This window comes from Orcinus orca, chromosome 10 (genome assembly GCF_937001465.1).
Source record: "Orcinus orca chromosome 10, mOrcOrc1.1, whole genome shotgun sequence".
Classification (NCBI taxonomy): domain Eukaryota; kingdom Metazoa; phylum Chordata; class Mammalia; order Artiodactyla; family Delphinidae; genus Orcinus; species Orcinus orca.
Genome location: NC_064568.1, coordinates 50,922,410 through 50,937,652, shown reverse-complemented (window position 1 = coordinate 50,937,652; position 15,243 = coordinate 50,922,410). Strand labels below are relative to the sequence as shown.

General features: G+C 40.9%; 1 protein-coding gene across 3 annotated transcripts in view; it reads left to right on the top strand.

The window, feature by feature from the left end:
- Positions 1-2,155: 2,155 nt before the first annotated feature.
- The window catches only part of PDCD6IP (programmed cell death 6 interacting protein), a 61,114-nt gene continuing 48,026 nt past the window's right edge, over positions 2,156-15,243 (top strand). For 2 of the 3 annotated variants that reach the window (XM_033405531.2, XM_033405532.2), the window contains exons 1-2: positions 2,156-2,506; positions 14,735-14,789. In XM_033405531.2, coding sequence (XP_033261422.1) covers positions 2,298-2,506; positions 14,735-14,789 — 264 coding nt within the window. In that variant the 5' untranslated portion in view covers positions 2,156-2,297. The remainder of the gene's footprint in view (positions 2,507-14,734; positions 14,790-15,243) is intronic. The other variant, XM_004279710.4, reaches the window with a different exon arrangement.

The following is a 15,243-nucleotide window of genomic DNA, read 5'->3' as shown; positions in this document are numbered from 1 at the left end:
CTTTTCATGCACTTGGCTCCTTTGGTTATCCTCAGCTCTTCTGAATCTTCATTCTCTCCCCAGTGGATCAGTCCTGTCAGCCAACCTACAAAATACTATCTTCTGTCTTAAAAAAACACATAATCTGATATTCTATTTCCAGAAAGCTTCTGATCTATTTCTATTTCTTTGTGTTCCTTTCTAGGCCCAGAGGCTTAAAATTAATTTGTATGCCGACTGTTGATTCCCAAACAAGATCTCTTCTTGGAGCTCTAATCTCATATACCCAATTGTCAATTTAATGACTCCACTTCAATGCTTGGTATAAACACTTCCCATCCTCTGGGCCCATCAGTGGATTATCCATCAGTTTTTTTTATTTTATATTTTTTTAATATGTCAGTAAATGATTCCACTGACAGCTCAGATGTTCAGGCCCCAAATCTGGGAGTCTGGCTTAGTACTGCTAATGCTAGCTTTCATGATCCCTTGCCTGGATTTCTGAAATGGTTTCAGGATTTGGCTCCATGCTTCTACCTTGCCTTCCTCTAATACATTCTCTACATAGCACCCAGAGTGGCTACTTTATTTATTTTAACCTGGAAAAATAAACTTTTAAAAATTAAAAAAAACTGTGGCCAAATAAACTTTTGTAACAAAAGTAGTATATATTCTGTAAAAAATTACACAAAAAAGATAGGCAACAAAGAAAATAAGACATTTCCACTTCTAAAGATTACAACTGCTAATTCCTTAGGGTATAATCCTTCTAGATCTTTTTTCATAGTACATAAATACACATATGTGCATTTTATAATCAAAATGAGATATTGTAACATACATACTGTTTTGTGACTTGCTCTTTTCAGTTAATGATCTCCACCTTTCCATGGCAATACATTTACATCTCATATTCAGTCCATCTATGTTCAAATTTCTTCAATGGTCCTGAAAACGCATTTCATAGCTGGTCTGTTCAAATCAGGATTCAATCCAGATTCTATGTCCCTCAAATTTCTTTTACAGAGCAGTGGCTTTTTTATAACTATAATTTTTTAAAGAGATGGGATCAGTTATTCTGCCTAATGTTCCACCTTCTGCATTTGTCTGGTTACTTTTCATGGTATCATTTAGTTTGCTCTTCTATCCCCTGTACTTCTTTATAAATTGTGTGTTAGATGCAAAGAATTGACAGATTCAAGTTAAACATTTTTGCCTTTAATAGATCATAGATGATGATATTGTATACTTCATATGACATCTCATCAGATTGATGCACAGGGTGGCCTTTTAAAAATGTGTCGATAAATTGTATCATGTCACCGTTTCTTAAATGGCATTTATAGCTTCCTTTCCATTTATTCTACAATACAAATTCTTTAACTTGGCTTACAAGGTTCTGAACGATTTGATGCCTGTTTACTCTTCCAACTTTATTTCATCCCATTCTCTACTTGTTTATTAAGTTTTTGCCACACTGTTTGCTTCCACACCCTGAACATGGGAAGTGCTTGCCTCCTAGGGCCGTTGCCCCTTGGTCTGGGAGGCTCTCCCCAGCCACTACTCTCCCGGCCACTCTTCCCTTCTCCTAATGTCAAGCATCTTCTCAAACTGCAGGTCTTTTAAAGTTCACCTCCTCAGAAAAACCTTCTCTTAAATAATTATTTAATAATTATTATTGTTTAAACTAGGTTCTTTCGAGGGACCCTCATACCCTTACATGCCAAGCACCCTGCTTTTTGTACCAAGATACTTTTTTGGTCCACCTTAATATCTGTGTCCTTACCTGACATTAAGCTGCGCAATAGCCAGGACCTTGCCTACTCGGCTCACTGTGCACACAGTATTCATACACAGCAGCCCGCTGAATGAATTACCATAGGTCACAATAACCCTGAGGCTGCCAGGTCTTGGACAGGTGGCTGCAAGCTCGCGCACGTGGCAGTAACTGTAGCACTTCCCCGGGAAATTGTTAGAGCGGAGGAAGAATTATCTTTACGTGAAGGCACTCTGCCCACCTGCCGAGGAAGTACGGAGGAATGAGAAAATTCCGCCTGTGGAGAAAGCCGGCGCCGTAAGGCTGGGCGCAGGAAGAGTGGGGGCCCAGGTGAGCAGCGCCGGCGCCCGGTCTCCCTCACGTGACCGGAGGCGGCGCGCCGACTGCGCCTGCGCGATAGCTCCCGGAAGTGGCCAGACCCGAAGCGCAGGCCGAGCGGACCTCTGTCAGCCCGTCAGTCCGCCTGTACGGTACCCCGCGCGCCTCGGCCTTCGTCGTCGTCCCGCGGTCTTTGGCCCGAAGGGCGGCCGAGGCGCTCGCCATGGCGACGTTCGTCTCAGTGCAGCTGAAGAAGACCTCGGAGGTGGACCTGGCCAAGCCGCTGGTGAAGTTCATCCAGCAGACGTACCCGAGCGGCGGGGAGGAGCAGGCCCAGTACTGCCGCGCGGCGGAGGAGCTCAGCAAGCTGCGCCGCGCCGCGCTCGGCCGCCCGCTGGACAAGCACGAGAGCGCGCTCGAGACGCTGCTGAGGTGGGCCTGGGGCCGGGCGGGGGGAGGCCGTCGGCGGCCTGCCGCTCCCCTTGCTTCCTTCTCTCTTCCTGCCTCCCTCCTTCACACCTACTGCCCGGGCCGGCCGTCCTGCCCCTGTTGGCCGGGCGCGTAGGTGTGGTCTGCATTCCTTCCTGCTGAGCAGGAGCGGCCTCGAAGTCCCCGGGGACTCGACCCGCTTCCCCTAGCTGCCCGCCCTAGCCCTTGGTCCACCGAGGCTCGGGCCGTCGGCCACCTGGGAGGAACGGTCTGCCACGTACTGATCTCTTTTGCCACATTTACCCAGAACTGGTTTTCTTCACTTTTTGGTGGGGGGAGGGGTCTCTGAGACTCCTCTCTTCCCCAGTTTTTGCATCACTGCAAAACTTTCTTGGCCAGGTTTGGATTTCGTAATCGTAGTTGCTTCAGGGAAGTGGCAGAATTGGAACACTGGAACCCATGTTTATTACGTACTACCCTGTCCACTTCGGAATGAGCCATCTTCCTAGCTTCATCGTAACCGAACGACAAATGGAGAATTCCATAGGTTAGGAGCTGCCATTATTTGAAGTTAAACTTGAGTGACATTAACGTTCAAGATAGGTTGCTTTTAATCAGTTTGTTCACAAACAGGTATGCAGATATTGGAGTAAATTTGTTATCTTAGCAAATGTTTATTGAGCTCAGGCTGTATGTAAGGAGAGTTCCTTTTGTAGTTCTTTCTAGTTAGGATGGCAGAACATTTTTATAGCACTTTATAGTTAAAAAAATTTATTTCGCCCATCTTGTTAATGATCTCATTTCCTATGTGTAACATATTCTTGTTTCACGGGAAAAACACAGCTGTATTAGGATGCAGGTAGGAGCAGCACAGGTTAAACTAGCTTAGTAACTGCAAAGTCAAGGAATATTGCTTCCTTATCTTTAGGCATTCCAGGAGATCATCCTGCCTCTATGATGATTACCTCTTAGGAGAGCTTTGTTTCTCTATTGGGAGAGATGGCCACTGGCTCTCCTGTAATTACAGTGGTCTTAGCACTCAGGATCTTGGCTCTCCTGTAATTACAGTGGTCTTAACACTCAGGATCTTAGGTAAGAGTGCTTTTCTCCTACACCCTGGCGAAAGTCTATGGAGGCCTCTGATTGGGTTGGCTTGTGCCCATGTATGATGGTGGGAAATGGCCTAATTTAATTGCCCTTGTCTGAGTCACTCTGCTGGTTTAATTTCTCCATGCAGCATGGATTAAAGTAATATTAGTATGGACTGGGGAAGAGCTGGTCCTCCAGAAGGAGGATACTGAATAGATTGCTTAGAGGGATGATGACCCCTTGGTGTCAGTTTTAAAGATAAGACTGTTGGGTTGCAAAGATCACTAACTTGATACTTAGTATAAGCTTTTTAAAAAGTTAGGGCTTCCCTGGTGGTTCAGTGGTTAAGAATCCACCTGCCAGTGCAGGGGACACGGGTTCGAGCCCTGATCCGGGAAGATCCCACATGCCACAGAGCAGCTAAGCGCCACAACTACAGAGCCTGTGCTCTAGAGCCCATGAGCCACAACTACTGAGCCTGCGTGCCACAACTACTGAAGCCCATGCACCTAGAGCCCATGCTCCGCAGCAAGAGAAACCACTGCAATAAGAAGCCCGTGCACCGCAGCAAAGAGTAGCGCCCACTCGAAGAGTAGCCCCCCGCTCGCCGCAACTAGAGAAAGCCCGTGCGCAGCAACAAAGACCCAACACAGCCAAAAATAAATAAAATTTAAAAATATTTAAAAAAGAAACAAATATAAAAAAAAATTAACCTATGAACACTTAGCCATTCTTTAGAATTAACATACTTTAAAAAAATCTCCAGTACAATTCTTATGTAGACATGAGGGGCATTCAGTGACGATTTTTCATTAGTAGTATTAAAAAAGCATGGGTTGTGTATAATGTACATATGAATACATTAGGTTTGGTCTCAGCCCTTAAGGAGTGTGTAGTCTTCAGAGACTAGAAGATGAGAGAATAGTGAGTAGTGGTTCTGTGAAGTTTAAAACTTTGTTCATTTGTTCATTCCTTTAGTCTTTTCCAAGGTGTAAATGTGAGAACTGTTCCTAGGTTTAGGGCTGTTGAGGAGATAGTGTCTTTGAAACTGTGTTTCTTTAGTTGTCTGTATTATCCTCATATTAACACATTCGTTCAACAACTACGCTTTTTTCACTTCTTGCTGTTATAGGAGAGTTAGGGTAAACTAATAGCTATTAGTACAGTCTGTTAAATGGAGGTGTGTACAAAAATACCTTTGGTATACATACTGTAAAAATGAAACAATTGTGGGGTGTTCATCCAATCAAGCAGATTGTCTTACTTTTAATAATTATATTTGGATAATTGTGTAAACTGAACATTAATTTACATATTTTAAACTTAATGAACTTTTAAATAAAATTTTAAAAAAAGAGGGCTTAATCTAATTCCTAAAGAAGAGAAGCTAGCTTGGTAATGATACACAGCTCTACATATAGGTTCAGTGACTTGCCTTTTTTATTGTTACTAACTTCTAGATGACCTATTAACATTTCCTAAAATACACATTTATGAGTTATAATATTAAGAATGAATGTCATCCTTTGTAAAGTGACTTTAACTACAAATTGATTAGGAGAGCCTTGGTAAACAGTGAATTTTACACTAGGTGATCAGATGGGAACCCTGCTGGGTTTTTTGGGGGGGAGGGGGAAGCTCCAGATACCACCTTCCATGTCTTTTGTTGTGATTAGTTTCTTTAGAGAGAAAGCTTCCAGTCTCCTTCCATGAAAAAGCCTGGTTGTCAGCTTTCTGAAATTTGGTCAGGGGGAATGGAGGTTGAGGATCTCAGCAGTCATGTATGCAGTTTTTTATATTATCTGTTTTAGTTTTATATTATTTATGTTGCTGTGTTAGGGGTGAAGTCATCTGCTGTGGTAGATCTCAAACTGTCAGTGAGTTAAATTATGATTTTAGGACTTCCCTCGTGGCTCAGTGGTTAAGAATCTGCCTGGCAGTGCAGGGGACATGGGTTCGATCCCCGGTCTGGGAAGATCCCACATGCTGTGGAGCAACTAAGCCCATGCACCACAACTACTGAGCCCGCACGCTGCAACTAGTGAAGCCTGTGTGCTCTAGGGCCCATGTGCCTCAATTACTGAGCCCCCGTGCTGCAACTACTGAAGCCTGCATGCATAGAGCCCAGTGCTCCGCAGCAAGAGAAGCCACTGCAATGAGAAGCCCATGCACCACAACGAAGAGTAGCCCCCACTCGTTGCAACTAGAGAAAGCCTGCGTGCAGCAATGAAGACCCAACGCAGCCAAAAAATAAATTGAAAAAAAATTATGATTTTACTCTGTGTGAAAAGTTGGTGGATGGGTAGTTCTGGTAGCCTAGGGATGGTGTAGTGGTTCTGTGAAGTTCATCAGGCTCAGGCTCTGGCTCCTCCAGTGAGCTGCTCTGTAAAACCTAGAGTCCTTGCTCTCAAGGTCCAGATAGCAGTCATACCCAAGTTTTAGGAGGATGGAGGGAGGGAGAAAGAAGGCAGAGGGCTCAGCCTCCACGATGTTTCCTGGAAACTGCCCCGGAATACCCTGCTCATATGTTATTGGCCATTATGTGTGTCCACATCTAATAGAAGGGTAGGATAGGTAAAGGAATTTTTTTAAAAATTTTTATCAGAGTATAGTCACTTTACAGCGTTGTGTTAGTTTCTACTGTACAGCAAAGCGAATCAGCTATATGTATACATATATCCCCTCTTTTTTGGATTTCCTTCCCATTTAGGTCACCGCAGAGCATTGAGTAGAGTTCCCTGTGCTATACAGTAGGTTCTCATTAGTTATCTATTTTATACATAGTATCAGTAGTGTATATATGTCAGTCCCCATCTCCCAATTCATCCCCCTCCCCGTATCCATATGTTTGTTCTCTATGTCTGTGTCTCTATTTCTGCTTTGCAAATAAGATCATCTATACCATTTTTTTAGATTGCACATATATGCATTAATATACAATATTTGTTTTTCTCTTTCCGACTTACTTCACTCTGTATGACTATCTCTAGGTCCACCCACGTCTCTACAAATGACCCAGTTTCGTTCCTTTTTATGACTGAGTAGTATTCCATTGTGTGTGTATATGTGTGTGTGTGTGTATATATATATATATATATATAAAACCACATCTTCTTTATCTATTCTTCTGTTGATGGATATTTAGGTTGCTTCCATGTCCTGGCTATTGTAAATAGTGCTGCAATGAACATTGGGGTGCATGTGTCTTTTTTTTTTTTTTAAATAAATTTAGTTATTTTATTTTTTGCTGCGTTGGGCCTTTGTTGCTGTCCCCGGGCTTTCTCTAGTTGAGGCAAGCAGGACTACTCTTTGTTGCAGTGCGTGGGCTTCTCATTGTGGCGGCTTCTCTTGTTGCAGAGCACGGGCTCTAGGCACACGGGCCCAGTAGTTGTGGCATGCAGGCTTCAGTAGTTGTGGCTTGTGGGCTCTAGATCATAGGCTCAGTAGTTGTGGTGCACGGACTTAGTTGCTTCACGGCATGTGGTATCTTCCCAGAGCAGGGCTCGAACCTGTGGTACCCTGCATTGGCAGGTGTATTCTTAACCACTGTGCCACCAGGGAAGTCCCCAGTATATAGTATTCTTGTTGACATTTTTTAATAGTTTGTAATTTTAGTTTTCTTTAACTCAAGAGTCCTTTATATAGATTTTGTAAAATTTCTAAATAGATTTGTGTGTCACTTTTTTGTGGGTTAATACTTAGTTTGCTGCATTATGGTAGTATCTTTTTCATTTGTAAAATAAAGGTGATGGAATTAGTTTCATAATTTCTGAAATTTTATCCCAGCACTAGTGTTTTACAGATCAAGAAAGAAAATATTGCTGTTCCATTTTACTTCTCAAGCTGTTGCTTACATTCTGATTGTTGCTTAAGATATTGAGATAATATTAGTCCTAATGACGTTGCTACAATTTGTTAATAAAACAGTGTGGGGAATATAAAGATATATAATACCTGACCCTTGGTCTCAAGGAGTATCTGTAGTAGCGAGACCTTAAATTGGCTCAGTAATTTTATTGTGCATAAATGAATAAACTTGAAAATTTAAAGGAAAATTTAAAATCTCTGCTTTTCTGTGTTCTGACTTTTCTAATGTTTAATAAATAAAATAGCTTGTCAGGATTTTCTTCATTCTTTGTAACCCTAGAGAGAATCTTCTCTCAGAGTCTTCTGCACACAGGAGGTTTAAGCCACGCAGCTAGCTTTGTGGTAGGGTTAGACTAAGATCTTGACTTCTTGACTCCCTGACTATTTACTTTCTGCCATACTCTGCTGCAGTAGTGCTTCATTAGTGATTCTTCATGAGGTAAATTGGGCAAAGAAAGAAGTGTGAAAATAAGGTTCAGGAGGCATCTGTTAACTCTGATCAATATCTGGCCCAGCTCTCTTGTTTCTGTCTCTGGTTGGTGGGCTGGGAGTTGCCCAGCCCTCAGTACTGGCTGGAGCTGGATGGGTTACGTGAATTTGCGTTGCAGTATCACTTTGCCTAACGTAGATTGGTTGTTCTCGGTCTTCACACCTTCCCCCTAAGAAAAACTTTAAAACTAGAATTTCTAATTGGAATTTGTCCTGTACCTATCACTGGTATATTAAAAGAAATATATTCATTTCCTTTTTATTTCCCCCTGAGATTTTAAACGTTGAGTTCTTAGATATGTGCTCTAAAGTGATTAAGTTTTATGAAATACTGGAGAACATGTAAAACACTTACGAATAGTTGTAAAATAAGAATCTGTAGCTACCGTTTTTCCAACATGTGCAGTGTGTCCAGGCAATATTTTAAGCTTTGAGTATATATTGTATCATTTGTCCCTCATGCTTAAATTAAATGAGGTTTTGCCCTCACTTTAGAGAGGTTGAGGAGTAACTTGCATGCAGTCACACAGCTAAGAGTTGGTGGAGTTGGGATTCAAACTCAGGGTTGTCTGACTTACCTTTTTATGTTTAGGATTTTATAGTTAATTTTTTTTTTTTACTTATTTTTAAAATAAAATCTTTAACGGTACAGATTCTTTTTTTTTTTTTTTTTCTTTGCTACACCAGTACTCTGGTGTAGCATACTGGCTTTCTCTCTCCCCACTTGTGGAAAACTTGCAGCCTAGGTCTGATTTGTTAGAGGTATACCCTGGGATAGAATCTGCTGATTGAGTAAAGCATATTTAAATGATAAAGAGAGGGGTGTGGTAGATTCTCTTGTTCTGCTCTTGTTCCCTCTCTAGAGAGCTTTGATAGCTGAGAATTAGGCTGAACTATGAGGGGTCGTATGTGGTGGAATTATATTGAAAGGATCGCTTACTGTACTTCGTACTGTAGGAACAGCATTTTCCCTGTGGTACCTGCAGTTAGCAATGGCTATTTTCTTTTGAAAAGCATTAGTTGGTCTCTTTGTTGGAGTTTACTCCATATGAAGTCAGATGTTGTTGATTTCCAATGACTGTTGTACAGTACTTATATTTCATTTTTTCATACTTACATTTCATATTATATAACCTGTCTTAAGACAGCTATTTTACTTTGAAGATTCCATCGCGTATCTTCCTAGTCATTTAAATGTAGGATATACATGCACTGTTACCCCACGTAAGTTTTCAGAGTTGACCCCAAAAGCTTTGGAGTAAATAGGGTAGGTATAAAATTTTAGTACATTCTCTTTAGCCTTTCTTTTTTTTCCTGATTCACTTGCAGAGCAAGTAGCTTCATCTCCTCCTACTTCCTTCCTTGCTGTCTGTAGAGCAGAGGCCTGCCCAGCTGCCTGTTTTTGTATGGTCCAGGGCATCACTCTAGCGTTGTGAGCCTTGGAGAGCTAGCTGGGGTGCTCTCCTCTGCCCCATCCTCCCCTTTATTCCAAGTGTTTGCTTCTCTGGCCAGTAGCCGTGCCTCACTGCTGCCCAGGGCTTGCTCAGGTGCCCTACACGTTGGGTTTTCTGCTTGGCAGTTGCTTGGCAGTGAATGGTATAATCTCATACCGGAACTTGGTGACTCAGCAAATTGCCCTCTCTCCTGCCAGCTGTACCAGCCGCCCAAGTTTGAGATGGCTGGACTCTCTGGCAGGAGAGAAGGGCGTGCCGATATTTGAGTGTCACTGGGGCAGAGAGTGAAACAGACTGTATTAGCCACTACTCACCTCCCTCCCCTGGGCTTCTTAACACCAGACTGGATCCTCTTCCCTCGGAGAAGTCTCCAGCTAATGGCAATTAGATAGCTGTGTACTTAGTGTACCCACCATCTGAGATGGCCCAACCCAGGTAAAAAGCGCCCAGGGCAGGGCAGGAGTTTTCTTTCTTGTTATAACAAGTACCTACATTTTATCCTTGATTTTGCCTCTTTTTTGGCAAAGCCTAGAATAGCCCTTTTCAGAAAAAGTGTGCCAGTCCCCGCCCTATAGCCCTGTCGGCCTCCTTGCACATTGTTGCCTCAGGGTCTTGGTACTTGCTAGTCTCTCCTTATGGACACGTTCTTTGGTAGCTCCTGTTTATTACCAAAACAGAGAATCTCAGGTTTTACTTTTCAGAGATTAAAAAAAGTTGCCTTTTAAAAACTTTGCATTTTACTGATTCATTTGTTTGGAGCTAGCAATGAAACTGAGCAAATAGACCCAGTTTCTGTTACAATCCTTTGAGAGAAAAGACATTAAACAAAGTCCCGCAAATAAATATATTACCAACTGTGGTAAGTTCTGTGAAGGAAAAATTCAGGGGCCTAAGATTATAAATGGAGAGGGGAACTAATTTAGAAAAGGAGTGAGATTGAGTGCCTCTATCATTTCTGCCACCACCGTGGATCATCTGTTTACTGGATTACTGCAATAGCTTTCTGACTTGTCTGTACTTATACCCTGGCACACCTGCAAGTCAGTTTTCTACATAGCAACCAGGGTGACTCTGAAAATGGATTAGCTCGTGTTACTCTTGTCCAAACCCTCTGGATGGTTCCTCCTCTTACTCTATAGTAGAAGCCAAAAGTCTTACAAGTTGCACTCAAGGCATCATTACTTCCTTGATTTAATCTCCCACTATTTTCTCCAGTGCTCACTCTCTGGCCATATGCCTCCTTATCATGGCAGAGATCTTTTCAGGCATACTCTGGTCTCAGCTTTTTGGCACTTGCTCTTCCCTTGACTGGTAATGCTTTTCCCTCACATCCCATGACTTCCTTCATGCCCTTTCTATTATTCATGATTGTTAAAAATTTTTTTATTTATTTACTTTTGGCTGCCTTGGGTCTTCGTTGCTGCGCATGGGCTTTCTCCAGTTGTGGCAAGCGGGGGCTACTCTTTGTTGCAGTGAGCGGGCTTCTCATTGTGGTGGCTTGTCTTGTTGTGGAGCGCGGGCTCTAGGCACACGGGCTTCAGTAGTTGTGGCACATGTGCTCAGTAGTTGTGGCACATGGGCTCAGTAGTTGTGGCTCGTGGGCTCCAGAGTGCAGGCTCAGTAGTTGTGGTACATGGGCTTAGTTGCTCCGCGGCATGTGGGATCTTTCCGGACCAGGGCTTGAACCCGTGTCCCCTGCATTGGCAGGCGGATTCTTAACCACTGCACCACCAGGGAAGCCCCCAGGATGTTTCAAAATTTTTTATTTTTTACTTTTATGTAGTCAAATGACCATGTTATCTGAAAAAACTACAGCCTTCTCACCTCACCCCATACACGTACCTTATTTCTCTCACTTCTTTTAAGTGCCATTGCACTTAGCACTATCTACTTTACTACATTTTTACTTTATCTTGTTTTGTCTCCCACTCAGAAAGTAAGCTTTACAAGGGTGCAAATTTTTAAATGCTTATGTTCTGCTGAATTCCTATGTCCTAGAACTGTGTTTGGTGCATAGTAAACTTGTAGTATATGTTTGTTGAATGAGTGAATGAATGAGGACAAGAAAAATGGGAAATTGTGATGGGAAAATTTCCAGGTATGGGGGAACAAAATGGGTGAAGGCCCTGAGCCAGGAGAGAGCATAGAATTTTAGTGCCTAGAATGTGTAGTGAATATTGAGTTGAGGCTGGAGAGTTGAATGATGTCAAAAGTTTTGGATGTAATTGTAAGTATAATGGGAATGCAAGAATACTCTCCTACATAACCAAAGTACAGCTTTCAAAATCAGGAAATTAACATTGATTGAATATTACCATTTAATCTACAAAACTCATTCAGATTTTGCTGATTTTCCCAATAATGTTGTTTACAGGTCCAGGATCTAATCCCAGATCTTGCATTGCATTTAATTGCCTTTTTAGTCTCCTTCAATCTGGAATAGTTTCTCAGTTTTTCCTTGTCGTTCACCATGTTGGCATTTTTGAAGAGTACTGGCTACTTACTTGGTAGAATGTCCCTCAGTAAGGGCTTGCCTCATATTTTCTTGTGTTTTACACATTTTGGGGCTCTCGTACCACCCAAGTGATGCTGTGTTCTTTTTAGTGCATGTTAGGAAAAACATGAGGTTGATTTGTCCCATTGCTGATAATGTTTAACTTTTATCACTTTGTTAAGATGCTGTCTGCCAGATTTTTTGGCCTTACAATTAATAAGTTATACTAATTAGTATTTTGTGGGGAGGTAGTTTGCGACTTTGTAATATCCTGTTTCCATCAAACTTTCGTGTTTTAGCTTCCATTCATGATTTTACCTGAATCAGATATTATATTATGAAAGATGCCAGATGGTGACATTTCTCACTTCATTGTTTCTTCTAGATTTATTAGTTGGCATTGTACAGTAGGGTAGAGCTTTCCCTATTCACCTGTTTGTTTTGTTTACTTTAGAACGGTGTTCTTATTTTCCTTAGTGGGTTATGATTTGTTATTTATTTGAATTATTCTGGACTTGGCTAGTAGGAGCTGCTTAAAGCTAGTTCCTGTGTTCTTCTGACATATCCTCATCATTTTTTGAGTCCTTAACTTCCTAGCATAGCTAGATGTTTTAGCCTTGCTGCTTGAATTTTCTCAGTTGCAGTCATGGAGCCAGCAATTTCTCTAAGGACTGGCTGGCTCCGTTTAATGCATAGTACTATTTATCTGGCCTCTAGGTGTGCTTATTGCTACTTAGGTATTATTGCTTCTAGGACCTCTCAGCATATACACTTAGGAAATACATACACACACACATTTATACCTCTTTTGTATCTGTATTACATTGTATTAAAAAATGAGTTCACACTGTTACCTCCCATTCCAATCCAAAGCCAGCGTTTCTTCTAGCTGTCCACATTCCCATGTTTGTAACTCCTTTCTCTGGTAGTTAGAAGCCTGACTCCCATTATCTTCATTGTATTTACCTAATTGCTCAATTCTTCCTCTGTGTAACCAAAGTTGTGGCCATGGCAGCCCCAAACTTGATCTCTGACATGTTGCTCCCACCCCTCTGGAAAACTTGGCCTCAGAAATAACAATTGCAAAGAGCCATGGTGATGGGGGTGCAGGAGCAGGGAGGTGATAAGGGAAGGAAGAAAGATTACAGGCCAGTTAGAAAGCTTGGCCTTGGACACCCCCCAACCCCCTGGCTAGCTCAGAGGTCAGCCTGATAGGGGAAGACTGCCTCATGTTTGATAATCATTCTGGCTGCTGTATGAAGAACACATTGAAGAGAATGAGAAAGGAGAAGAGGAGACAGGGCGACTGGCTAGGGAACTTTTGGATTAGTTTACATTCAAGGGAGAGTGGAATTGTTGACTGTGTAGCAGTGGTGGAGATGGACAGGAGAGGACATACCCAAATCATATGGGAAAGTTGGTAAACCTGATTTTAATCAGTAGTTTACCAGAGGTGTTAATCTGCCCAATGGATATAAAGTTATCTTAATAAGAAATAGTATTTTAAGGTATACATTGGTTACCTAGGCAGATATTAGTTTGCTTTTAGCCAATAATAGTTGATAAGTATTTTTCTTTGGTGGTAAGAGTTTTTTTTTGACAGTTTTTTCATTGCATGCATTTTAGATACAGGTTTACACATTAAAAGACTGTGTGGGTCTTCCCTGGTGGTGCAGTGGATAAGGTGCTGTGCTCCCAATGCAGCAGGCCTGGGTTCGATCCCTGGTCAGGGAACTAGATCCCACATGCATGTCACAGCTAAGACCCGGTGCAACCAAAAAAAAAAAAAAAAAGACTACGTTAATTAACTTTAAAATGGCTGATTGAAATCTGATTCGTGGTCCACTCAAAGTTAACACGTATAATTTTAGTGTACTCCAGTTATATTTACATAAATGTGTGTAATATTTAGCTTTGGTAATTTTAAATTTTGACCGGTTTTTATATTTAATTAATTAATAAATTATTTTTAAGGTTCTTTTTTTCTTCCTGTTTTATTGAGATATAATTGACACATAGCACTGTATAAGTTTAAGGTGTACAGCATAATGGTTTGACTTATATGCATCATGAAATGATGACCACAATAAGTTTAGTGAGTATCCGTCATCTCATATAGATACAATATTAAAGAAGTAGAAAAAAGTTTTCTTTTCCTTGTGATGAGAACTCTTAGGATTTACTCTCTTAACTTTCATATAGAACACACAGCAGTGTTCATTATATTTATCATGTGGTACTTGACAATCCCTAGTACTTATTTATCTTGTAACTGGAAGTTTGTACCTTTTGACTGCCTTCATCTAGTTCCCACTCCCCTCAGCCCCCCACCTCTGGTAACCACACATCTGATCTCTGTTTCTATGTTTGTTTTTGGAATATAATTGACCTACAACACTATGTAAGTTTCTGTCACACAACATAGTGATTTGATATTTTGGTACATTTCAAAATAATCACCACAAGTCTAGATGCCATCTGTCACTGTACAAAGATATTACATAATTATTGACCATATTCTCCATATTGTATATTCCATATTCGTAACTCATTTATTTTGCAACAGGACATCTATACCTCTTAATCTCCTATGCAGTAAGGAAAAGACAGCCTCTTCAATAAATGGTGTTGGGAAAACAGGACTACTTTCTCACACCATGCACAAAAATAAATTCAAAATGGATTAAAGACTTTTAAATGTAAGGCTTGAAACCATAAAACTTCTACAAGAAAACATAGTACGCTGTTTGACATGAGTCTTCATAATATTTTTTTGAATATGTCCCCTCAGTCAAGGGAAACAAAAAGAAAAATAAACAAATTTGCTCTGTTTTTTAGATACTATGATCAGATCTGTTCCATTGAACCCAAATTCCCATTTTCTGAAAACCAGGTAAGTCATTAATTTTAATTTGTTTTAAACTTATATGATAATGGTAAATCACTCATTTCCTCCTACCCATGGTATTTTATTAAAATAAATGGTGCCTCTTCACTATCCCTAGGTTTTTATGAGACTTTAAAAATACAAATTAGAAACTTTTAAGCCCATTGTAAAGAGTCTCTTGGAAATTCTGTTCATGCCATTCCTCAGTCACTTCTGGGCTCATTTAGTGCATTGGACTGCGTTTTTTTCTTGCAGTTTTTAATCAATAGGATCTTTTGACTAATATAATCTGTGGTGCCCTTTCCTTTGATTTTTACAGAATAAAGAAAACTGTATGATTCAGGAAGTACTAGTCTCATTTTATGTGCTTTAAAAATTATTTGCACATGTTATATTTGCATATGAATTTGCAGATACTATGATTTGATGTTACACTATAAGAATGTCAATCTTACTTTCT